Source organism: Nelumbo lutea, chromosome 2 (genome assembly GCF_056320005.1).
Source record: "Nelumbo lutea isolate HS-2025 chromosome 2, American lotus-T2T, whole genome shotgun sequence".
NCBI lineage: Eukaryota > Viridiplantae > Streptophyta > Magnoliopsida > Proteales > Nelumbonaceae > Nelumbo > Nelumbo lutea.
The window spans coordinates 7,817,911-7,844,175 of NC_142685.1; the positions used below are offsets into that span (position 1 = coordinate 7,817,911).

At 39.3% G+C, this 26,265-nt stretch overlaps 1 protein-coding gene across 2 annotated transcripts in view; it reads left to right on the forward strand.

Annotated features, from left to right (window-relative positions):
• LOC148868379 (uncharacterized) overlaps window positions 1-25,933 on the forward strand; it is a 29,195-nt gene extending 3,262 nt beyond the window's left edge. The window contains exons 5-13 of one of the 2 annotated variants that reach the window (XM_088973966.1): window positions 20,881-20,968; window positions 21,055-21,138; window positions 22,373-22,469; window positions 22,577-22,664; window positions 22,853-22,958; window positions 23,043-23,135; window positions 24,883-25,312; window positions 25,399-25,411; window positions 25,492-25,687. In XM_088973966.1, the coding sequence (XP_088830092.1) occupies window positions 20,881-20,968; window positions 21,055-21,138; window positions 22,373-22,469; window positions 22,577-22,664; window positions 22,853-22,958; window positions 23,043-23,135; window positions 24,883-25,281 (955 nt within the window). In that variant the 3' untranslated portion in view covers window positions 25,282-25,312; window positions 25,399-25,411; window positions 25,492-25,687. Of the gene's footprint in view, window positions 1-20,880; window positions 20,969-21,054; window positions 21,139-22,372; window positions 22,470-22,576; window positions 22,665-22,852; window positions 22,959-23,042; window positions 23,136-24,882; window positions 25,313-25,398; window positions 25,412-25,491 lie in introns of both variants that reach the window. The other variant, XM_088973965.1, reaches the window with a different exon arrangement.
• Window positions 25,934-26,265: the final 332 nt, after the last annotated feature.

The following is a 26,265-nucleotide window of genomic DNA, read 5'->3' on the forward strand; positions in this document are numbered from 1 at the left end:
CTTTTGAAATTCCTGGTGCACTTTACCATCTTGTTACAGTGTCAATTTGTAGCTAGAGTGGGCACTGTATGACTTATGGTTCCTTTTGCCATTTGTTGTGCTGTATCTGTGTAGAAAGAGGAAAGAAGATAATATTTGATGTTTGTCATAGGCCTTCGGTTAATTTTTTATGCCGACACCTGTTATTTTGTTTGATGAACTGGATTCTTGTTCTTAATGGGTTCAAAGGGCAGAAACACACATTTTGTTTATAGGCATTCTTTTGTTTTGGATGAAGAGGTAACCTTTTTTGGCTATGGTTTTTCTTGTACATCTTTATATAGTTTCTTAATTATAAATAACATTTTAATTACATTCAAAGAAAAAATAATATCTAATCTTGGAAGGTAAAGGGTTCTATTCGTAGAGGTTGCCCTTTTTTTCTTTATGATCTTGTACGGGTCCCTTAGACAACCTGTTAAGGGAAATTATGCAACTAACAAGGGAGCTTGAAGTCTGTTTTAAATGGAATAGGAGATCAGCCAGTGCAATGGTCGATACTCTAGCAAAGCAAGGAGGGAGTTAGTAGGGAGAACCTGTTTTGGGCGTGTTTGTAATTTTTGTTGAGGGGTCACCTTACTTTTGAAGGTGACAGTTGTACTAAGCCTTTTAAAGAATTAATGAAAGTTACCGTTTCCCGTAAAAAAATCTTGTACGGGTTATCTTTATTAGAACCCAAGTCTATTTGCTATATTGGAGTTTTTGGAGGAAAAGAGTTAGAATGTTATCTTTACCAAAACCTATATCTATTTGCTATATGTTGCATCATTTGGAGGAAAAGAAGTACGAGAATATTTGAAAGATAAGCAGTTTTCAGTATCTATCGAAGAAGATTAAGCAATAAACTTTCAATATTTGTCTTAAAGGCGTTTATAGGCTTTAGCTTCATATCTTTTTAGTAAAATTTACCTGAAATTAATTTTTACTCATCTTTTGATCTGTAGGCAGCATATCCATGTATATATGCCTTAGACACACTCCATACACCTACCTGTAAATGGGCTTTAGTCTATTATCTTGATCTCTTTACATCAATACAACAGTTTATCATAATGAAAGGAAAAGAAGGGACTGAAAGTGAACCTTTTGTGCAACTCTAAATCTTTTATGTCCAGATACTTACAAATGTATTTTTCTTAAAAAAGATATCTATAAATGTATAGTATACTAGCGTTTAACATGATACATGCCTGATATGGCAACAGATGCTGCAAGGGAACCTCTAAAGTATGCTTTATAGCATTAACACTTTTATATTTATATGGCTTGTTTTAACAAAATCATACTATAACCTGTACATATTAAAAGTTTAATTAAATTTGGCAAGATGTAAGTATTGAGAAATGACGCTAAGCTTCAAAACTAGATAAAAAAAGTAGTGTTATCAATGCGGTGAAGTGATGACTAGTTGTTTGGGCCTCTCTAGTCAATATGATGACTAGTTGGTGCATAGGCACCAGGTAGTTGATAAAAAAAGATATATTCTAAATTTAAGATGCTGATGCAAAATATAAACTACAATTATACAGGAAAATAATGATATCCAACATTTAGTTTAGCCTTTGTTTTGCAAACAAAGAAAAAAGTTTCCAAAGAAAGAGGGAAACTTTGATTATTCTATGTGCCCTTTATTTGTGGCAACTCCTAACCAATACACTACTATTTGGAAGAAAACTTAAAAAGAACTCCTTCATTGCCTACATTTATTTTATGCCATTTTTCTATTTTGTTCCAATCATGTTCTATCACAAATATTAAAAGCAGTAGCATGGATATAACAAAACAAAGACATTTTTATATTATCTCAAATAAGTAGAGATACAAACAAACAAATAAATCTTTAAAATGACTTTGCAGTTGGCTAGGTAGACTAGTCATTAATCAACTAGCTGACCTAGTTGATGCTTAGTTGTTCTTGGCAGTTGGCAACCACAACATGAGTAAAAACTGATTAGTTAGTGATGCAGCTGGTCTGGCCCTCAGCTGACTAGTGGGTCAATTCTTTGATAACACTGACAAAAAGCATGATATAAACATATTAAATAGGAACATTTGCTGCCTGTTTGCTCCCTGCTTGGCCAAGGCATCAGCCAATCTGTTGAGTGATCTGTAAACCAAGGTTTAAAGTATCAATACACCCAATATGCATGAACAGGTGTATCAGGTGTTCTGATACAACAAAACATCATTTTTTTAATTTTGTTTTTCAAAATTGGTCAGGGGGTTGGTCATAGGCCTGCCTACCCCCTGAAAATGCCCAAATTCCCAAATCCCCTCTGTTTCCTGTATCAGAGCCCCATTGATACGATATGATACACTTGATACGGGTATCGTATCAAAATTTTGAACTTTTCTGTAAACTCACTTGAAGCTAGTCTTTCCTCACTCATCAGTTGTTTGGCTTCCCTCATCAAATGTTTACACTGTCACGGAACTTGGCTATTATATTTTAACAAACACACAACTATTTTGGAGTCCTCTTGTGCCTCTATATTTCTGAGATCCAAGTTTTCTACTCAGCCTTAGACCTTGAAGGCTAGCCAATAATTTAGCCCTCATTGAGTTCCCAGATATTATTGGTCCAAAAAGCATGGCTACTCTGCTACTATTTTCTCCAAGGTTGTTTCTGAACACTCCTCCATTGCTGGCCAAACCTGGATTTCTCATGCTACTTCCATCAAAATTTAGTTTTTACCTGATTGTTATTTGGTGGTTTTGACTCCATTTAAAGTGTAGGTCCATCTGTAGATGATTTTGCAACCTGTTTCTATCCTCTCATAGTATCATCCATGGGGACAGGCAATGATATCTAGTGTTTTCAGCCAATGAACCTCTCTAACCAAGATGTTCTCCAGTAAGGCTAACCTTGAATGAACCACCCTAATTTTTGGTGGAACTGGATCATTCCAAATAGCCCTAACTGGGAAATCCTGTGAAGAGTCAGTGAAAAGTAAGGGTATTGAAGGATGCACAAGAGGAGGCAGTCCAAACATTGACGGCCTCACTTGGAATTGTCAAGAGACTCCCTTGGTCCCTCCAAAAAGTTATATTCCCATTTCCTGTGTTTCTGTTTATTTCTGTATCCACATCTTGGCATCATAGATATTTTTTTTTTGATAATTGAAAATGATTTCATTAAACAATAGGAATAAGATTTTACAAGAATCCCTTGGAGAGGCATGAGATGCAGCCTCCCCTAACTATTACAAAAGATCAGAAATAAAATTACAATGCTGCCCAGAATAAATGGTCCCTAGTAGACCCCTGTTTAGCAAGATGATCAACCAAAGCATTTGCCTCCCTACCCATATCTACATGTTATGTGCCTTGTTAAACATTTAACCTTTTTGATGAGATCCCTATAACTCCAAACAACTGAGTCTGGATTTGACAGCCAGTCCACAATCACCTTAGGAATCCCCTTCAATCAATAGGTTCTCCACTCCTAGTTGATTAGCAATCTGAATTCCCTGTACCACAGCCAATATCTCAGCTCTTATAGAGTCCCCTATCCCTATTGGGCCTGAGAATAAGGATATGATGTTGGCATCATAGATAAATTTTCATCTATGCTTACAATGACTAGTTCTATAAGGAAAAGAAAATCCTTAAAAATTGGGCTGTAGAAGAATCCTAATGATCCATCTAATGAATCTCCTGTTACTAATCAGCCACTTAATTCTTTATCCTTTATTTTTCTTCCTATTTCCTTGTTGAAATAGGTCTCAATAGTATAGAAGTAGCTATTTGACCTTGAAAAGAGATATTCGACCAAGTCCAGGGTAATAAAAGTAAATAATTGACTTAACAAGGTGTCTTTTGAAAGCTGACTGTTTCCAAACATGAAAGGAGTCTCATCCACATAAATGCATGAATGAACAAAATTCATCCACCAAGGAAATAGTCCCTTTAGTTGATAATGAGAAAATATGTGTTGGAGCTAATGTTTTAAAAGACGTGCCTAGGTTCATGGGGGAGAGATCAGCTTCCGTCAGGCAAAGCCCATTAGAGCAGCTTTTACAGCCTTGCATTGAGAATTTCTCCATACTTATGTGCTTAATTTCATAGAGAGATATTCTCAATGCAAGGTTGCAAATGTTGGTTGGAATGGTGTGGGCATGGACTTGCCCTGAGGGAAGCCGATCTCCATGGGAGAGGCTTATTTTGTTGGGTGTGCTTCACCTGAGCCTAGGTAAGGGCTTCTCACATGGTTGTTTCAATGTTTTGATGAATTAACCTTGAATTTGATGCTGAATAGATATTTTATAAAGCAGTCTTGCATGGACATGGATATGGGAGTCAGTATCTGATACATGTCCAAGAGTGACTCAACAAGATGCAAAAACATGGGCTCATGAAGACATTTACAGAAAAATATATGCTATTAAAATAGTTCATATTTTTTTTTTGAATTCTAATACAATATACTTGCAAAAACTGTTGTGTTTTTACTAAATAATGTTTGATATGAAAAATGGCATTCATCTTGTACATTATCTGTTCATTTATGTCAGATAAGCTAAGAAATAGAAAGAATATGTTACATAGACATGTCCACAAGAATCTGTGGAGGGTCAGACTCTGATGTGTGTCCAACATGGATGTGTTGTGTTCATTTAGGAGAGTCCATGCAACATTGCTATAAAGCAGATTCTACATGTGATGTTTAGAGTTGAGTTTAGACAATTTAGCTTATGTAGGACTTGAATATACAAGTCTATAACCTTCGTATTAACAACAATGCCAATTGAGCTAATGCACTTTTTGAAATATTATTTTAATTAATATTTGCATATTATTGTATAGGTTTTTTGAAAGATGGTATACAACAAGATGTTGTGCACAGGGAATATACAAAAAGCTGTCTCTGCAGCACTATACCCTCAAACTCTATTTTTAAAGAATATTGTCGTGTAGAAAAAAGGAGTTATAACTTCTGTTTCTAAACTACTTATGTGTGGCTAACCAAGAAAACATTTTCCCAAGATCTTCTGAAAAACAGAATCAATACAGCTGCTCTTGTTCTTGAAAATTTGGCACTACAGGAATACATTTAAAGAGATAAGAGTGTTAACAAGAGGGATGGAAGTTGCTTATGCTTGGATACAAAGATGAGCAAAAACTTTGGCTGATATACCATCCAAGCAAGGGGTTAATAGAGACCATTTATTTTAGGGAAGGACGACTTGGTTGCTTTTTTTTCATATATGGGGCTCAGTACATGCATGGCCAAGATGTTTGCATCATCCCCTTCTCATGATTCTCATTACAAAGATGAATTGCTTGTCACCTGAAAAAAATAACAGTCAGTAGACTCTAACCATTATAATTTCAATCAAAAGATCATTCAACAAAAAAAAAAAAAAAGAAAGAAAACAAAACAAAGGAAAATACAAAACTAAGCTTGGTTTCTTCCTTTTCAGTGAAATGTATAGAAAGAGTGGTAGAGTATCTAGGTTTCCTATCCTCTGCACAATTTTTAACCAACAAAGCTTACTAAGAAGATTCTTAACCTTGTTTTGGGAGGGCATTCATGCATGCAACCAAGAGAACAAAGAAGAAATAAGAAACATACTATCAAAACATGAAGAATATCAAATTAAAGTGAGCTTATAAAAAATGTGAGAAAAATAACATTGGGGGAGGCTTTACCTTGAATGTATGGTAGGAATTTGAGTTCTATTGCTGCCTAGTCGCTTCTGGCCGAGGCCGATGTGTCCAACCTGAGAGCAAGGAGAGAGAACATGTCAGAGGTCCCGGGTGTTATCCCAGGGGTGGAGACTCTGACAGTCAGGTTAGTCAGGTGCTTGAGAGGGGTCGGACCAGGCTTGAGATAAGGGTTCAGACAAGGTCACTCGAGAGAAGGAAAGCTAGAGAGCAAGAGTGGACTAGATGATTTTACCTTGAAGCTGGGCACTCCTTTTATACTTGACCTTGCCATGGAGTGGTTGGAGGCAGTTGGAGGTGGACAGCCAGGATCTCATCCGGCTGATGCCATGTGGCACCATCCAGGACCCTGCCGTATGTGCCTACATCAAGTTCTTATGGCGAAATTTTGCTGCCAACAAAGAGGTTTGAATGCTGAAATTATTTGCATGAATTGCATAGTTTGACAATTATTCCTTGAAGCTTTAATGATGATTTTTTTTCTATTTCTTTTCTCGTTTCCATTTCTTTTGTTTCTCTTTGAAATTTTCTTGACACTTGGTGTTAGCATAGAAATGAAAGAGTTTGGATTTTGGAGGGATATTTATGTGTCCTTTGGCTCAAATTCCAAAAGAGGTATTTGTAGAGTAGAGTAAGTCTAGGTTAACTGATTTTTATGATAGAAATTATAAGACTATTCCTTATCAATGGCTAGGGTTTTAGTGTATGTAGAAAGCTAGTTTGATCCTGTTCACAAATTTGGACTTAGTGACCAAATTGAGCCATTTTGGTCCATCCAAGTAGGAATCTTCTGAGATCTAGATTGAGATCATTTTGGTGGGTTACCAATTTACCAAGGGGGTGATTTTTCTACCCTAGGGTTTTTGACATTGGGGAATCTAATGAGTAATGACCGGGTCCAATTTGCCATCATTAAATCCATGTCATATAGCTCATAAGCATATAAATGTGCAATCTTTTTTCTATTAGGAGGCCAAATAGGCAAATAGTCGACTTCTTGGCTAAAGCTTTACAAAGGGTTTCAAGGGCCTAGATGATGTCTAGGGATGATTTGAATTGAACTCCTAAGTTGGTTACATACTAAATTTCTTTTATGGGGTGTTTTGGAGCAGCTACAGTAATCCGAACCAGTGAAGGAAGAAGAAGATGAGGAAGAAGACAAGAGAAAGAGAGAACAGGAGGGTTTAGTCGAAAACTGATTAGTCACCCATTCAGTCGACCCCCTTATGTTTATTAGGTTCTAATTACACTTACAAAGACTAAACTGTCCTCACTTAAGTGTGGGGCAGAGTATTCTAATAAAACATCCACATAAGCGAAGTACTTAACTAACATGAGATTACTAAACTACCCCTATTCGACTCACTCTAACACTTCCCCTCAAGCTGGAGAATATATGTCATATAATCCCAGCTTGTTACATAAATGGTTCACTTTCCCTGAGTTTAGAGCTTTTGTAAACAAATCTGCCCATTGATCATTCGAGCCCACATGTTTTGTGTTAATCTCTCTAGCAAGGACCTTCTCCCTCACAAAGTGGCAATCAACCTCTACGTGCTTTGTTCTCTCATGAAATACAGGATTGGATGAGATATGGAGTGCAGCTTGGTTGTCACAATGCAGTATCATAGGTTTATCCATGTGAAACCCAATTTCTTGTAGAAGATTCCTCAACCACACTAACTCACAGGTAGTATGTGCCATGGCCCTATACTCAGCTTCAGCACTACTTCTGGCCACAACTGTCTGCTTTTTACTCTTCCACGTCATAAGATTTATTCCAAGAAATGTGCAATAGCCCGTAGTAGATCTTCTATCATTCACTGAGCTTGCCCAGTCTGCATCTGTATACCTCACTACTTCAAGTTTTCCTCTTGGTTTATACAATAGTCCACGATCTGGAGCTCCTTTCAGATACTTCACAATTCTAAGAATTGCATCCCAGTGAGGTATACGAGGGTTCTGCATGAATTGGCTCACCACACTGACTGCAAAGGATATGTCGGGTCTCGTGATAGTCAGATAGTTCAGCTTCCCCACTAGTCGTCTATACCTTCCAGGATCTTCAAATACTTCTCCTGTATCACTGCTCAACTTAACATTTGGTTCCATAGGGGTCTCAGTCGGTTTTGCACCTAACAGTCATGTTTCTTCCAATAGATCAAGAACATATTTTCTTTGGCACAAATTTACACATTGTTTTGACTTGGCAACCTCTATTCCCAAGAAATATTTCAATGTTCTAAGATCTCTTATTTGGAAATGATTTTGTAGAAATACCTTTAATTTGCCAATCCTCAATTTATCACTGCCAGTAATGACAATATCATCCACAGAGACCACTAATAGAATCTTCCCAGCTTCTGGGTCATAGCTGAACATTGAGTGATCTACCTGGCACTGCTTCATTCCAAAACTCTTCACCACTTCACTGAACTTCCCAAACCAAGCACGCGGCGATTGTTTCAGCCCATAAATTGTCTTCTTCAATCTGCATACCTTACCATCCTCCCCCTGAGCAGCAAACCCAGGTGGTTGTTTCATATATACCTCCTCCACATGATCACCATGGAGAAATGCATTCTTTATATCAAGCTGAAACAGAGGCCAATCATACATAACTGCTAGGGAAATTAGTACACGAACAGAACCAATCTTAGCCACCGGAGAGAATGTCTCCATGTAGTCCATTCCATACAATTGTGGGTAACCTTTAGCAAGAAGTCTGGCCTTCAGACGCTCCACACTACCATTTGGCAAGTATTTCACAGTATACACTCATTTACATCCCACAACATGCTTATCAGGTGGGAGAGTAGTAAGTTCCCACATTTGAGTATGTTGAAGAGCAGAAAGTTCCTCCTCCATTGCCCGCTGCCAATCAGGTGAACTGAGAGCTTCTTGAACATTGTTAGGTATGGAAATAGAGGATAAAAGGGAAACAAACTGGCGATGTGATGTAGAAAGACGAGATAATGAAACAAAATTGGAAATGGGATGGAGGGTAGAACTGCGTAAGGCAATGGGTAAGTCAAGGTCTGAAGGTTCAACAATAAGAGCCATGAGAGGATCCACAGATGAGGTAGAAGCTGGAGAAGGGGCCGGTGTCGTTCGACGTGTATACACTTGCCGGATTGGTGGACGTTCGGTGGTGATCTGCACGGGACGAGGTGATGAGTCTACTTCAACAACAACATCTGGAACTGGATCACTAACAGGGAGAGGAAGAAGTGCGGGTGGAGATGAAGGCGCTTCAGGACTTGAGAAGAAGGGGACTGACTCAAAAAAGGTGACATCAGGGCAGACATAGCACTTCCGGGTAATGGGATTATAACACTTGTACCATTTTTGAGTCCGTGAGTAGCCAAGGAAGACACATTTAATTGCGTGCATCTAGCTTGTCTATTCCAGGGCTCAGATTGTGGACAAAGCACACACAACCAAAGACACGAGGAATTAATGGGAATGGAGATAAAGTGGGTAACAAGATAGAGAAGGGGGACCGACCATGAAGGATGAAGGAGGGCATCCGATTAATGAGAAAACATGCAGTGAGTAAAGCATCACTCCAAAAACGTTTAGGAACATTCATGTGGTGAAGAATAGACCGAGTAGTTTCAAGAAGCTGACGGTTCTTCCGTTCGGCTACCCCATTTTGTTGAGGGATGTATGCACATGATGTTTGATGAATAATGCTGTGCTGTTCTAAATACTGTTGAAATGAAGTAAGAAAGTATTCACGACCATTATCTGAACGGAGAATTTTGACTGGAACACCGAATTGTGTGCGTATTTCAGCATGAAATTTTTGAAAAATGGAAAACAATTCACTTCTTTCTTTTATTAAGTAAATCCATGTCATTCTTGAACAATCATCAATAAAGGAGACAAAATACTTGTACCCATTATAAGACTATTTTGATTGGACCCCAAACATCTGAATGAACCAAAGAAAAAGCACTCAACATACGACTCTCAACTCTTGGACTGAAGGACACACGACGATGTTTCCCAAACTGACTTGACTCACATTACAAAGTTGACAAATGACTCAATGACGGGACCAAAATCTTGAGAGCCTTGAGAGATGGATGTCCCAGTCGACAATGCCATTTAGAGGAGTAAGTGAAGTCTGAAGAGCAATTGAAGATCCACCACCGTCAAGATAATACAGTCCACCAGCTTCATGCCCCCCACCAATCTTCTTCCCCGTCTTGAGATCTTGAAAAACACAAGTGGAAGGAATGTAATCTGAAGAGCTATACTCGAAGTAGCAAGGAGGAGAAGAGAACCACAGAACTGAAGAGAATGTCGAACTATTCTATCCAGTCGACCAGTCCTTTATTTATAGATGAATATGGTACAAGGTACAAGAAATTATTGGGATGCCCCTGATTAGTGATGGGACACCCAGATGACTTAAATCATTAAACAGGATTAGGCCCAGGCCCATTAACACAAGCCCAGTTACAAGATAAGTTAAACATAAGAATGGGCTAATAAGAACTCTTATCAGCCGAACATCACTCTAACATTCTAACACTCCCCCTCAAGCTAAGCATGAATATCAATCATGTTTAGCTTGCCAAGTATGTCCCTGAACTTCGTTGATGCCAACCCTTTAGTTAATACATCTACAATCTGCATCTCTGATGGAGTATAAGGCACACAAAGTTCTCCTGAAATAATTCTCTCTCTGACAAAGTGTCGATCAATTTCAATATGTTTTGTCCTGTCATGCTGCACAGGATTGTTGGCAATGTTGATAGCAGCTTTATTATCACAATACAGCTTGAGAGGACCCTCAGTCTTGATACCAAGCTCATTAAGGAGAGTCCTGAGCCATAAGAGTTCAGCAACCCCGTGTGCCATAGCCCGGTATTCTGCTTCTGCACTTGATCTAGCCACAACATTCTGCTTCTTACTACGCCATGTGACTAGGTTTCCTCCCAAGAATGTACAGTAACCTGAGATTGATTTTCTGTCTCCAACGGACCCAGCCCAATCAGCATCAGTGTAGGCTTCAATTTCAAGTCTGCTGTTTTTTCTGAATAGAATTCCTTTCCCTGGGCAAGTTTTCAAGTATCTGAGGATTCTTTCCACTGCTCTCATATGAGGGGCCTTTGGTGAGTGCATGAATTGACTGACAACATGCACTGCATAGGCAATATCTGGCCGAGTAAGGGATAAGTATATTAGTTTTCCTACCAACTTTTGGTACCTTTCCTTATCACAGTATTCCTCACCCATTGATTCTTGTAATCCATGGCTTGGTTCTATTGGAGTGTCTGCTGGCCTGCACCCCATCATGCCTGTTTCTTCTAGGAGATCTAGCACATACTTTCTTTGACATATGTAGATTCCTTCTCTTGATCTAGCAACTTCAATTCCAAAAAAGTATCTCAGATTTCCCAGGTCTTTGATCTCAAATTCTGAAGCTAAGAACTCCTTCAGCCTCTTCATCTCTTTCACATCATTTCCAGTAATCACCATATCATCCACATACACAATGAGTGCTGTAAGTTTGTCATCCTGTCTCCTTGTAAACAATGTATGATCTGCACTGCTCCGAGTGTACCCTACTTTCTTCATGGCCAAACAAAGTCTCTCAAACCATGCCCGGGGAGATTGCTTCAAACCATATAATGCTTTCCTTAGTTTACATACCTTCTTTCCAACATCATATCCAGGTGGGGGTTCCATGAATACCTCTTCACGAAGATCACCATTTAGGAAGGCATTCTTCACATCCAGCTGATGAAGTTCCCAAGAGAATTTTGCTGCTAGTGACAGTAGAACCCTGATTGTGTTGAGCTTTGCTACTAGGGCAAAGGTTTCCTTGTAGTCAATTCCTTCCTTTTGTGTAAATCCCTTTGCCACAAGTCTGGCCTTGTACCTCTCAATTGACCCATCTTCCCTGTGCTTTACTGTGAATACCCACTTGCACCCAACAGTGCCTTTCCCTTCTGGCAGGTCCACCAATTCCCATGTCCTTGCTTTCATTAGGGCTTTCATCTCCTCATTCATGGCTTCTTTCCACCTCGGATTAGATGCCGCCTCTGAATACCTGGAAGGGACACATACAGAGGAAAGGGCAGACACAAAGGAATGATAGGCAGGGGATAAGTGTGAGTAAGAAACATAATCGGCTATGGGATTCTGAGTGGTACAAGAACGAACAAGCTTACGGAGAGCAATAGGAAGATCCAAATCTGAATTGAGTGAATTAGAATTACCTTGGATTGCAGAGACAGATTGATCTGAGTTCAACTGGTTGCAATCATGAGGTTGAGGGGCCTTCTTCCTTCTAGTGTATGTAAGTATCTCTTTTTCTTGTTTACTAGAACCTTCAGGAGCATCAGCCGAATCTGGAGAAGCAACTGGCACAGCGGAAGTCTCACTAGGTTGACCCGGAATGTTACAGCTAGTAGTAGTGGAAGGTGATGAAATGGGAACATAAAAGAAGGGAGAATGAGAATCCTCTTCCAACCCACTACTCTCCCCCTGAAGAGGATTCTGAGAAGACTGGAAATAGGGTTGAGACTCAAAAAAGACTACATCCCTAGTGACATATTTTTTCTTGGAGACAGGATCATAACACTTATACCCCTTCTGCGTAGGAGAGTACCCCAAAAATATTCCCTTTGTAGCCTTAGGATCCAGCTTGGTCTTCTTTGGATCTTTCACATGTATGAAGCATGTACAACCAAAAACCCGTGGGGGAAGAGGAAATTCTGGAAGAGTGGGACACAAAACAGAGAAAGGGGTCTTCATACCCAATACCTTAGATGGCATTCGATTTATCAGGTAAGATGCAGTAAGAACAGCTTGAGACCAATATTGCTTGGGCACATTGTGCTGGAAAAGAAGGGCTCGAGCTGTCTCCAATAGATGCCTGTTCTTGCGCTCAGCAACCCCATTTTGCTGAGGGGTGTAAGCACATGATGATTGATGTAACATGCCTGCATCTTCCATGAATGAGTTCAGAGATCTTTGAAAGTATTCAGCTGCATTGTCTGAACGGAATTGCTTGATCTTTTTATCAAATTGTGTTTCAACCATCTTGCAAAACATCATAGTTATCCGGGGAACTTCTTCACGTCCTTTCAACAGATAAATCCAAGTGCACCGAGAATAATGGTCAATAAAACTGATAAAGTAACGGAAGCCATCAATGGAAACAATGGGTGAAGGACCCCAAACATCAGAATGAACCAAATCAAAAGGGGCTTGAATTTCATTACTAGAAATTGGATACATTGATCTACATTGTTTTGACATTTGACACACATCACAAATTAAGCTCTGACTCAGAATGCCCTTACATAATTCGGGAAACAACATTGCTAAGGAAGAAAAAGACAAATGACCTAGCCTAGCATGCCCCAAGTGCAGCCTAGCTATTGACTCCACACTTTCCGGACTAGTAGTAGAAGCTTGCAAGGCTGAGCTGACATCTTCATCAAAATAGTAGAGGCCCCCATACTCATGACCACTCCCAATCGTTCTCCTCGTCAATCTGTCTTGGAAGACACAATGAGAAGGAAAGAAAGTTATACTACAGTTCAAGTTTTTTGTAAGCTTTGAAACAGATAACAGATTTGAGGTAAGACTAGGAACATGTAGGACTGATTTAAGAGAGAGATCCTTGCTTAGGTCAACCACCCCCTTTCCAGAGATGGTGGAGAGGGACCCATCAGCTACTTTCATCTTATCCTGGCCAGACAATAGATGATATGTGGAGAATAAGGAGGACATATGTGTCATATGGTCAGTGGCTCCTGAATCAATCACCCAAGAGGTAGAATTAATGGAACTAGATGCACTAAATGCAGAGGTTGTACCTGATTTGGCAAGAGAGGTGGAAGCTAAAGAATTGTTCTTCAGACGGGCTAATGCCCGGTTGAGAACCTCTACCTCACTAGCTGTGAAGCCCAAAGTACTTGGTCCAGAGGAGTCGGCAGCCTGCCTTGCGGTGGAAGATGACACTGTCTGAATACTCTGTGAGTTGTCACTACTGTTGTTGGTGGCAAGATTCCCACTTGCTGTGTGGCCCTTATGTTGCTTTTTGTCATTTCTCAGAGCAGCTGGCTTCAGATGAGGGTACAGGACCCAACATTTCTCCTTTGTGTGTTTCTCACCACCACAATGTGTACACTTGAGGGACTTCTTGTCTGAAAATCTATTCCCCTTAGTGGAGACTAAGGCTGAATGTTCTCCAGGTAGTTCTGTTGACTGTGTCTGGAAGTCAACTTGCATCTCCTTTCTCCTTACTTTTTCATTCCCCTCACCAGGTAGTAGACATGGTGAAGCTCAGGTAATTCATCTCTCCCTAGAATCTGTGACCTTATACCTTCATGTACAGGGTCAAGACCCGCCAGAAACTTGAAGGCTCTGCCCTCCTCAATCTGCTTATCATGCCTCCCCTTATCATTAGCATTTTCCCAATCCAAGATCAAATGGTGGTCAAGCTCTTCCCAGAGGCCTTCCAGTGTTGCAAAGTAGGTTGCCACGGACATGTCTCCTTGCTTTAGGGCTGCAATGTCTTGGTTCAGCCTGTAGATTCTAGCATTGTTCTTTTTCTGGCCATATGTCTTAGATACTTTCTCCCAAATTTTAGCAGCTGTGGGGAAGTGATGAACAGTTCTGGCCACCCTAGGAGTCATAGAGGCCAGCAACCAAGACATGACTGTGGCATTTTCCTTGCGCCACACGGTGTATTCAGGACTGTCAATTTCTGATTGTTTCTTGTCTCCATCCAAATAGCCTGTGAGGTCACGAGAGGTAATGAACAACATTGCTGAGACAGACCACTCTTTGAAGTTATACTCATCTAGTAGCACACTTGTAATCTGCAAGCTATGTAGATTAGGGTTTTACAGGTTTGAGGACCTTGTAACAGGTCTGTTATCTCTAGAGGAAACTTCACCGGATAGTGAGGACATCCTGACTTCAGTCCAAGAGTTGTTCACAGTACTATAGGTGATTTTGTTAAGGACTGACCAAATTGGTCACTGTGTTCACAGTACGGGTACAGTAGCAAGTAGAGGTCTGTAACTGAACCAGTTCACAGTGTTGGTAAAAGTTTAAAGCTGCAACTGTGTGGTGCAAAGGTTGCCGTAGTTCTGGTAAAAGGTAAAGGTCAGTAACTGAACCAGTTCAGTCCAAGAGTAGGGCTAATAACCGACCTGAAGAAAATCTGTAACTGAAGTTGCCGCAGTTCTGTAAGTCTTGCTGATGCACCAAGACTGCATCTGTAGAAGCTGATGCACCGAAACTGCAATTGAAGTTGAAGGAGCTAAGTCTTTACCACTTGTTCTGATGCACCAAGACTGTAACTGAAGTTGAAGGAGCTAAGTCTTTACCACTTGTTCTGCACAAGTCTTGCTGGAGCACGAAGCTGCAACTGTAGAGGAAGTTCTCCCCCTCTCGGCTAGTGCTAGGACTGCTGAATCAGCCCTCAACCAGGTCTGTCCTATACAGACCTCTCTTAGTAGCCCAATAGCTACTACTTGCTGGTGTAATCTAGTAGGACATCTACTTCTGGGTCTTACTTCCCTTGAGTCCTACAACCAAGAGAAACCCTAGGTTCGAACTTGCTTTATTCTCTTACACTCCTAGGTCTTCACTGCAGCAACCCAGAAAAGGAAGAGAGAAGATGAAAGGACAGCAAGAGAAAAGAGTGCGCCTGCTGAAACCAGGAAGGAGCTAATGCTCTGATACCATGTAATTTGAAGAGCTATACTCGAAGTAGCAAGGAGGAGAAGAGAACCACAGAACTGAAGAGAATGTCGAACTATTCTATCCAGTCGACCAGTCCTTTATTTATAGATGAATATGGTACAAGGTACATGAAATTACTGGGATGCCCCTGATTAGTGATGGGACACCCAGATGACTTAAATCATTAAACAGGATTAGGCCCAGGCCCATTAACACAAGCCCGGTTACAAGATAAGTTAAACATAAGAATGGGCTAATAAGAACTCTTATCAGCCGAACATCACTCTAACATTCTAACAGAAGGTAACAGAACAGTTAAGAGCTTTGGTTATTTTACTAACATATATAAGATTGAATGGAAACTTAGGGACATATAAAACAGATGATAAGGGGACAGAAGCCATGTCAACATTACCAACACCACATATGGGAGATGAGGACCCATTGGCAAGTGTAACAGTTTGTGATGTGGAGGTTTTAGAAAGAGAAGAGAACACACCTAGAGTCCCGATCATATGATTTGAGGCTCCAGAGTCAATAATCCAGGGAGGGGTTTTAGATGACATGCAAGCAATACCTGATTGGGCAAGTGTGGCAGTGGTATGCTGTGGAGTAGTTTGAAGGAACTGTTCATACTCATCATGCGGTACGCTCACCATTTCTCTCCCAGAGGTAGATGTAGATGTGGGAGGAGTTCGGTCTGCCAGTTTACTGTCACTGATATCAACCTCACCTACTATAGCATGATTAGCCCATTTAGAGGGAGGGCCATGTAGATCATAACAGAAATTCACTGTGTGTCCCTCTCTACCACAATGAGTACATTTCCTTGTAGAGTTATTCTTCCCTCTGCCACGGCCTCCCCTTGAGTCACGACCACCCCGACTAATCATGGAACTGCCACGGCCTCCTCGGGGAGCATGACCTCCCCCTCTTGTACTATGTCCAACCCCTCTAGCTGTCACAAGTGCTGATCTATTAGACTGTGTGGAGTTCTCTGTCTGTCCCAAAGAAATTCTACGATGCCTTGAGAATACTTCCTCAAGTGTAGGAAGAGTAGAGCCCCCCAATATTTGGGCTCTAACTGGTTCATATTCCGACTTCAACCCCACTAAAAATCTTGTAACATCTAGTTGCTTCCTTTGTTGTTGCTGAACTTTAATATCTAGAGTAAGGGGGTGATAGACATTGAGTTCATTCCTTATATTCTTCATGCTGGCATAGTACTCTTCTGGTGTTTTGGTTCTTTGTTGTAAATCAAAATACTCCTGATAAAGCTGATACACTCTTGTTGTGTTATCTTGTCTAGAATATAGCTTCTTAGCATGCTCCCATATATCCTTAGCCGTATCAAGGAACATGAAGGTGGCACTAATTTTGGGTTTCATACTATTCCACAGCCAAGTCATGATTTGAGCATCTTCTTGCTCCCAATCATCAAACCCTAGAGAGTCCTCCGGTGGCTTCTCATCTCTTACATGCTTTACTTTCTTCTTTGCCTTGAGAAACACTTCCACTGATTTAGCCCATGGAACATAGTTCTTCCCATTCAGCTTAATTGAGGTCATTTGTACCCCTAGGTAGTCGGAGGAAATTACCACATTAGGTTTCTGATCATTGTAGCCATCTCCTATTACTGCCATTGTACTCTTTCACAGTTGCCTCTGACCTTACTTCTCAGCTACAAGCTGATTGATGTTGTTCATAGTTTGATACTTCGGCACCTATTGCAGCCCCTAAACACAACAGTGGGAGCACACACTTGTTATTCTTCACACTACTGCTGACTTCACACACCTACGACCCACATAAGCATCACAAGCACCACAACACAACAGTAGGCCCTCTTACAACCACTCAATAAAAAAAAATTGTGCATCACAAGCACCACAACACAGTCAAACTGCTACACCCAGTTCAGATTTGTTTAACACACTTAAGAGGGCATTACACGCCCACAAGGAGCTTGGCAAGGTCACTGCATTCCACCTTACACCACTTGGCCAGTTCAGACTTGTTTAGCACACTTAAGAGGGCATTACACGATCACAAGGAGCTTGGCAAGGTCACTGCATTCCACCTTACACCATTTGGCCACCTATAGCAGCCCTAACACCACTCAACAACTCACAGCAGCCCTACACCATTCGGCTACTGCACACACAGCCCTTCTCAGGGCAACAATGAACCTAGTTCTCTAGGTTATAATCAGTACTAACTGATTCTTGAAGGGTTCCTACCCATAAATACCAGCAACACGAAAGGACTAAATAACCAACCTTCCTTTGAGAGGATCAACCAACCATTCACTGTTGAAATCACCTCCTTGATGAAGAAAAACTGTGCGCAGCAGAAAGCAACGAGCTGTGATGTCTCAGACCTAGGGCGAACCAGCTCTCTCCATTAACTAACCAGAAACGAAGAAGAGGGTGCCACAAACACAGCTGAGATGCTTTGCAAGCGGAAGCAGGTCAGAAACCTCACTCTGATACCATGTTTTGGAGCAGCTACAGTAATCCGAACCAGTGAAGAAGGAAGAAGATGAGGAAGAAGACAAGAAAAAGAGAGAACAGGAGGATTTAGTTGAAAACTGATTAGTCACCCATTCAGTCGACCCCCTTATGTTTATTAGGTTCTAATTACACTTACAAAGACTAAACTGCCCTCACTTAAGTGTGGGGCAGAGTACTCTAACAAAACAGCCACATAAGCAAAGTACTTAACTAACATGAGATTACTAAACTACCCCTATTCGGCTCACTCTAACATGGGGGATTTGATGAGCCTCACTGGACAGGTAGATATTATTATTCAGGCCTTAGATTGAGTGAAGAGAGATAACTTGACTAGAATTGGGTTCTGATAACTATGAAAATACCTACTTTTGACTAATGCATTCATTTCTTTTTTCATCCATAATTGTCTTACAACTTGTCTTTTTTAACATCTTGTTTCTATTATTATTACCTTATGGATGTGCTGCTTCTTAGTTGTCCAATGTTCTAGGAAGCATGGTTGATCTGGTTGTCATATAGGAAATGTTGCTTCACTTTAATTTTGTATGCATTGTTTAAGAACTACCTTAGTTGCACGTCTTTGCTTCACTTTGGATATTGCTTGATCATCAAGCTTATTAGAAATTAAAATCGGCCATTACCCAATTTGTACCAGACTCCCACTTATCCAGGATCTTTGAGGGGTTTGCTGGTTACAGACCTAAATTCAGCATTATCTTGCACAAAATGGCTGCTCTCAGTCTCAAACCAATGTTCTTTTTCTTCTAGAACTTTACAGTAAGGCACTGTAACTGAACAACAGAAAGACCCAAAGCAGGATACAAAAAAGAAAAGATCACATCCATCATGATTGACTACTAATACTCAGTGAACAAACTTTTGTTCATTTAAGAACTCATGGTGGTGATACTAGTGTGAAGTGTGAACTCTTTTTCTACAAATATCCACAATCCAATCCTTCCAACATTTTATAACCTCCTCCTCACTTGAACTCTTATTTTTGAAAAACCTCATATTTCTGTCCAATTGACCGTTTAACTGTAGTTCGAATAAATGTCGTAACAATCTTTCATCTGCTACTGAGACCTTTCAAGCACTGAATGTCTATATTACCTGGATGGGTATGGCAAGGACACGGCAAGATGCAGTATTGAATATGAAATTTACACAAAAACTTGGAGTATCCAACAAAACATGGCACTGCTGTACAGATATTCAGGTATCAAAGCCAAGCATTCAAGAGATCTAATATTGATCTGGGCATTGTCCACCTCAAGCACACTGCTTTGAAGAAACGGAACTAGATCTTGTAGGTGATCTGGCAGTGCATGAACAAGTGATCAACTGTCTCCGGACCCTGGTTACACAAAGCACATATTGGGTCCTGGATAGATAGGCCTCTACCCATTAGTTTATCCTTTGTCAAAGATTTGCCTACTGCTGCGTCCATACCAGAAAAGCAGTCGTTGGTATATCCTCATGCTTGTCAGCATGAGATTAGCACTAGCCCTTAAAGCTTATTAGAAGTTTAAAACTCAAGTGTGGAGGTTAAAACAAACAAACTCGGAGTAGGAAAATTACAATGGCAAGCTAGACTGCAATAAGTTACCCCAAGCATTAGCTTGTGAACATCGTAAAATCCACTTACATTTGTTTTAGTGAGACAAGAACTGTTTTTATATTTGAGGCCTGAATGTTCTTCCTTTCCTATGGCTTGTGCTACATCAACTACAAATCTTTCAGATAGGGGAGATGGTATGAATTCTTGGTGAGGTGCTAGGAAACTGAAATGGTGTTTGGAATTATGTTGTGAACAGGTTAAACAAAGCTTGTGGTCATTCACAACTGATTTTTTTTTTTTATAGGAACTCCTTTTTTTGTAATTAATGTACAAATGGAAGATGTATATTTTGATTATTGCCCATAGCATAGTATCTTTGTTGTACAGGGGCTGGGTCATACATTTTCTCCCTTTAGTACAATACTTTACTGTCTTTAGAGAGGGTTTGTGGTTGCTTAATCAAGGTTCAAAGTATCAATACGATACACCCTGTATTGGATGTTTCGTATTGTACCTTTGAGTGCCCGACACACTTGTTTAAAGGTGTTTCCAGGAACCTTTTTTTCTAGATGTCAGGAACCCCTTTTTTAATTAAATAATATATATAAAATTGTACTTAAAACTGAAATGAAAAAACTAAAATAAATAGAAGGCACATCACTTAAAGTACTGATACACAGAGGTGTATCGATACTCTGAAGTCTGAACCTTATGCTTAATATATGTTTATTTAATAGGATGTTGAGCATCTTTTTATTGCCCTGTGCTCTAATTCCAAATGGAATGTCTTATAAGAAATATTGGTGGAAATGTAGAAGGGAATTATAGATATTTCTTACCATAGGTGCTTTTTTATATTTTGGTGAATCATAGTCTCTTGAAAAGTGTGCCTCAGGCATGCCTAAGCGCACAGGTAAGGCACATTTTTAAGTCATGTAGACATGTACCTAGCTTGAACGCAAGTGGTGCCCCTTTCAAAAGGTTTTCACCTAGGTCTCCTTGTGCTAGGCACACCTAAGTGCATGGGTAAGGCACATTTTTTAAGTCACGCACCTAGCTCGAATGCAAGTGATGCCCCTTTCAGAAGGTGTGCACCTAGGTTGCCTTGCGTCTCAACCTAGGTATGTTCTTTTTTATAAGTTTGCTTCTTTGATTACTTCTTTATATATTGTCATGTGTTTTATTGCTGCTTTTGTACTGATAATAGTTTATTATCATAGAATATAAAAACAAATTTAGTTTTTGGGAGAGATTGGTTCAATACATGAAGAATTTTTAGTCCTGTTAATATTGTTTATGATATGAAAAGCTTTTAAATACCTTGACTTGTCTATGGTTTTTAATTTGGTTTTAACTGCTGGTCGTTTTCAACAGTCGATGTACTAGTATTGCATGGGTACCTAATGGTGATGGAGCTTTTGTTGTAGCTCATGCTGATGGAAACTTGTATGTGTATGAAAAGGTAATGCCTTAAGCCTCAACTAATTCATGCTTAAAGTCCATGTGCTTTTGACATTTTGGAGCTTAAATGGTATTTATTTGTTGTAGAACAAGGATGGCACTGGTGACTCTTCATTCCCTGTTATCAAGGACCAAACACAATTTTCAGTTGCACATGCCCGATCTAGCAAGGTAATTTTGATATTAATCATTTAGAAGGTAAGGAACTTGTATTTTGCTGAAAGCAAAGAGTGTAAATGGGAGGATCGAGGATGTCAGTGATGTATATGACTATTACCACCCAGTCCTTTGACAAATAATATCATTAAATAGATTACTGGCATTCTAAAACTGCTGACTTGTGATACTCATTCTATGTTAGATGCTGTCCTAGTTTCTTTTTTATATCAGAAAGTAATCTGTGGAGAGGACAAGAATAATACATTGCAATAACTATACACATTTGAGAAGCCATTAATGGTTATGACTGCATAATCAGCATTATATTTAGTTTGTGTATGGATATGGTTATTATTGGGAGCAGCTATGTTGTTTATTCTTGAGTATGTTATGTAGTTCTCACAGGTTTTATTAAAGCAAACTCATTTGATATTGGGCAATTATAGGCCACAAGGCCACAAGGACCAATGTTGGTCCAAGCTCTCTGAGATGTTGGGAGGGGTGGACAGGAGTACAAGACACAGTCCTAACCTTTGACACTTTTTTGCACAAACCAACTGGAATCTACTACTAGGTCTCTTTCCACAAGCAATTTCTTGAGGAGTTGAAGCCCTTATATGAAGCAACTTTGAGAGTCCGAGACCCTGGATCAAATCATGATCTCTGCAAATGGCACTGCATATAACTTATTACGTTCCTTAATATGCTGTATTATTTATAGTAACTAACTATGCCACATTTTATTTGTGCTCTAGGATTTCTTGTCTCCCCGATCTTATTCTTAAAATAGTCTTAAACCTTTGACCTTAATTTCTTTTATCCACTTCATCTATCATATTAATGCTTTCAATGTTTGCCCTTTGGTTGTCACTAGAAAATTCCTTCATAAATATTTCTTGATCTCAAAATTGAAAATCCTAAACCCAAATCCCTAGATGGTGATCTTAGACATGACATCTAGTATTATATTCTTTGATCCAGTCAAAGCCACTATGTTTATCTTATAAAAGGCAACTCGTTTTAAGTTTAGAGGTTACCAACTCAAGTTTTGGCCTGAGGGCTCTAAAATAGTTGATCAATTTTTGCATTATGCTAAAACATTTTTTGTTTGTCAGTGATTATCAGTGTGTGTGTATGTGGAATTTCTATTTCTGAAAATTAGATGTTTCTCTCAGTTGGAGAATATGTGATTCAAATACGAGAGCTTCCTACCTTATGGTTGTTGACCCTTTTTTATTACTTACAGAGTAATCCAGTTGCTAGATGGCACATTTGTCAAGGTTCAATCAATAGCATTGCTTTCTCAACAGATGGAACATATTTGGCAACTGTTGGAAGAGATGGTATTGTGTTTGTCTGATAATCTTTAGATATCAATGGTACCTTTTCGTGTTGAATTTTTATGAAATATTAATAATCCAGACATGCTGAGATCAAATATCACATGCAGGTTACTTAAGAGTCTTTGACTACTCTAGAGAACAGCTGATATGTGGTGGGAAAAGCTACTATGGTGCTCTACTATGTTGTGCATGGAGGTAGCAAAGTTGCATAAGTTTCCATACTTTAGGAGATTATTTGTTGTTCAATCAATTATTTTTCTCATTGACTCTTGCTTTTAAATTTTTATGAATCGAGTTTTCCCTAGTTTCTCCACCCCTTGCTTGACAACTTCTAGAACCTTTGCAAAGATAATAGCAACTGACATCAGCATGCTGTTTGTCAGCATGGATGGGAAATACATTTTGACTGGAGGCGAAGATGATCTAGTACAAGTTTGGAGTATGGAAGATCGGAAGGTAGTAGCATGGGGTGAGGGGCACAGCTCTTGGGTAAGTTGCTAGTATTGTTCTTGTTATGGTTTCTTTTGCACTGCCATCAGCAATCTTACAGATTTTAGACTGGGTGACTGGCAGGTCAGTGGAGTTGCTTTTGACTCATATTGGTCATCACCCAATAATGATGGCTCAGGAGAAAATGTTATGTACCGGTTTGGTTCTGTTGGTCAAGTATGTAAAATTTCCATGGGATGGATTTTTATTTATTTCCTTTCAATTTATTAGATGGTAAATTTAGTTGTCATCTATTACCCCCAAAAAAAACTTTGATCCTTAGATGTGATGTTCATGGTATTATTTTATTCCAACCTGTGCACTTGGGAATGTATGGTCAATTTTGTATTGTTATCCAATTGCTTCAATTCTTGATTTCTACTCTCTTTTATTTTATTTTCGGAGAGGCAAGGGTTACATGCTTACTTGATATAAAACCAAGACCTGCAATGCTGCGTTGCAGAACAGGTCATCATAGCTTGTAATTTCATTTGGAAACTTAGGTGCAGAATATGTAAACTACTTATTTAGTGATTAAACGATGAAGCATAACAGGTTATCAAAGTTATCTCCATTTCCAACTATTTAATTAAGCAATATTCATTTTGTGACTAAAAGATGATTCCATAGGTTAAGGTTATCCTGGTCCATGTATTCTTGAGCTAGTCAACTTATTCTGTAATATTTTTTTTCCAGTCATTGGATGGACTTTCAAAGCTGTCCAAGAACCAATTTTCGTCTTTTGATTGATGTGCAAAATGATCAACATGTCTGTCAACCTATAGAGATGAAATAATAAACAGGAAAAGAGAAATAAGACGGTAAAAGGAAGATTAATGTGGTGTGCCTTGGTAGCCTTCATCCACAAAAGATTGCATCAAAGTTCCACCATTGTGAGAAAATATAAGATACGAGAATCCTTGAACCATACCTCTTGTATCCACACTTTGTACAAAAAGAAAACCAAACAAATCTGTTTAGTTGTGAAGAAAGTATATGAAAGTGAAAGAAAATGAAGAAAAAAATTATAGAAAACTTTAAGAATGGTAGCAGTTAGTGGGCCCTAACCACCCATTTTAGACTTCATACTTGACTTGCTTTCATTTTCATATAGTCTTGTCAGGGAAGAAAAAACTGCCATTTAAAAGAAAATTTTTAGAATCAATAGAATTCTGTTGTGGGTTGTACCCCCTAATAATATTCAGATCCAATTGCCTCTAATAGATAATCCTTTCCCAACACCAATAATAAACATGAACACAAACTAGACATGGTCTTCAACCTAGTATATCTAATGAACACCTTGCCTTGAAGAAACTAAATACAACCAGATATCCTGTTATGCATCTCTACAAAGCTTAACTGGGATCTGATTATCTAATTTGGTTTGTTCATTGGGAGGGTATATTCTAGGTTGAAATTTGGTCTATGATTGGGAGAAAATGGATTTTTTTTAAATAAATGATCCTGACATTGGATAGTAGTTTCTTTTTCTTTTATGATTTTAAGGCAATTTAGTGGTAAATTGAGTTTGTTCTCTCAGGCAGTAATGCATTGTACTGGAAGGCCTTTTCGGCCTCGTTTGGTAATATGCTTATTTCCTATCTTTTTTTTTGAAAAAAATCTTTTTGCATTACTTTTATGCAGCTTTTTTTTTAATGTTATCTTTTTATAATTACTATCTATAAAAATGTTATTATTAGTTTATTACTTTAATATACTGTCAATGGCCATGGGTTGCTTATCTAAGGATTGATCTGGAATAGAATAGCTCTGTCCTTTAAGAGGAATTTCCTTGTGTTTTGTTTGACGATGCTTATCCCGCTCTTCTATCAGTTTTCTGTTTCTTAATTGGCTTTTGGAAATAATTAGATTTAGTAATATATTATTATCCATTTTTCTTGCAACCCATGTTTGAGTGCAGGATACACAATTGCTTTTGTGGGATTTGATAATGGATGAAATTGTGGTGCCCCTGCGAAGATGCCCTCCTGGTGGATCCCCCACATATAGCACGGGAAGCCAGTCCTCTCATTGGGACAGCATTTGTCAAGTGGGTACTCTCCAACCAGCTCCAAGCATGAGAGATGTGCCAAAGATTTCCCCTCTAGTTGCTCACCGCGTGCATGCAGAACCCCTCTCTGGTTTGATATTCACTCGAGAGTCAGTTCTTACTGTGTGCCGGGAAGGGCATGTGAAAATATGGATAAGACCTGGAAATGCTGAAAACCAATCAAGCAGTTCAGAGACTCTTTTAAGTTCCAGTTCAAAGGAGAAGCCACTATTGTCAGGCAAGGTTGGCAGTTCCAGTTATAAGCAATAGCCAATTAGAAGTCCATTGTCAGGCCTGGTTGGTAGGTCTTTATTTTTTGTTGCAGGGTTTCATCTCCATTTGCTAATCTGACTGTATTTGAGGTGTTTCCATCTGATGGGTTCCCAGGATTGAGTACGTTGTAAGTTTATCAAGTCATTGGGTCCATTACTCAATGTCCTTGCAACGAGATTACCAATGGGTTCCCTTGTATATTGGTAGGGATAAATTGCCAGTTATAGCAGTGAGAGGAAGGGGGAGCAGCAAGGATGTAAGCAAACATGCACAGGTTATACGAAATGGCCATCTGCCACTACAATATTTCTGACGACTGAAAGGAATAACGGAAATTGCTTTTGCATATCAGCAAGATACATTGATATCAGAATGGTTTTCACCAAACCATGGTCATTTGTTTTATTGAAAGTACTCAGAGTGTATTTGCTTTTGCTTTTTTTATTTTGGTGGGAATGCTGCCATGTTGAAGAACTCTTAGCTACACGGTACGCGGGGCATCATCTTTGGTCTTTTCATATGGCGGATAGAGCCGTTAATATGGCCATTAGATGATCTTTTTTGTCGGAGTTGTGTTGTCAAAATTTTCAGCCTTTTCAACATTTGCCTCCTAAGTAATTTATTATCCTTAACATGATTCATGATTGTACCTGGTTCTCTTATACAGGGGCTCGTGTTGTCGGCTTTGTTGACAATACCAAATTGTTTGAGGCTAATTTTATGCCCAAATCTGGGTTTTGTATGTTTGCTTCATTCCTACCCAAGGTGCATGTAGATGTATGTGGAGGAAACTCTGAGCCATTCAGAGTAGGATCCACCATGACAGTGTGAAATGAAAGAGTTGCTGCCATTGCCAAAATAAAGAAACAAAAAAGCTGATTTGGTTTGCCGTTGCCATTTTACTCCAGTCCGTATGAGCTGAAGACAAAAATACTACACACTGGGCCGGGCTACTTATCACAATTGAACACGCCTGTGTTC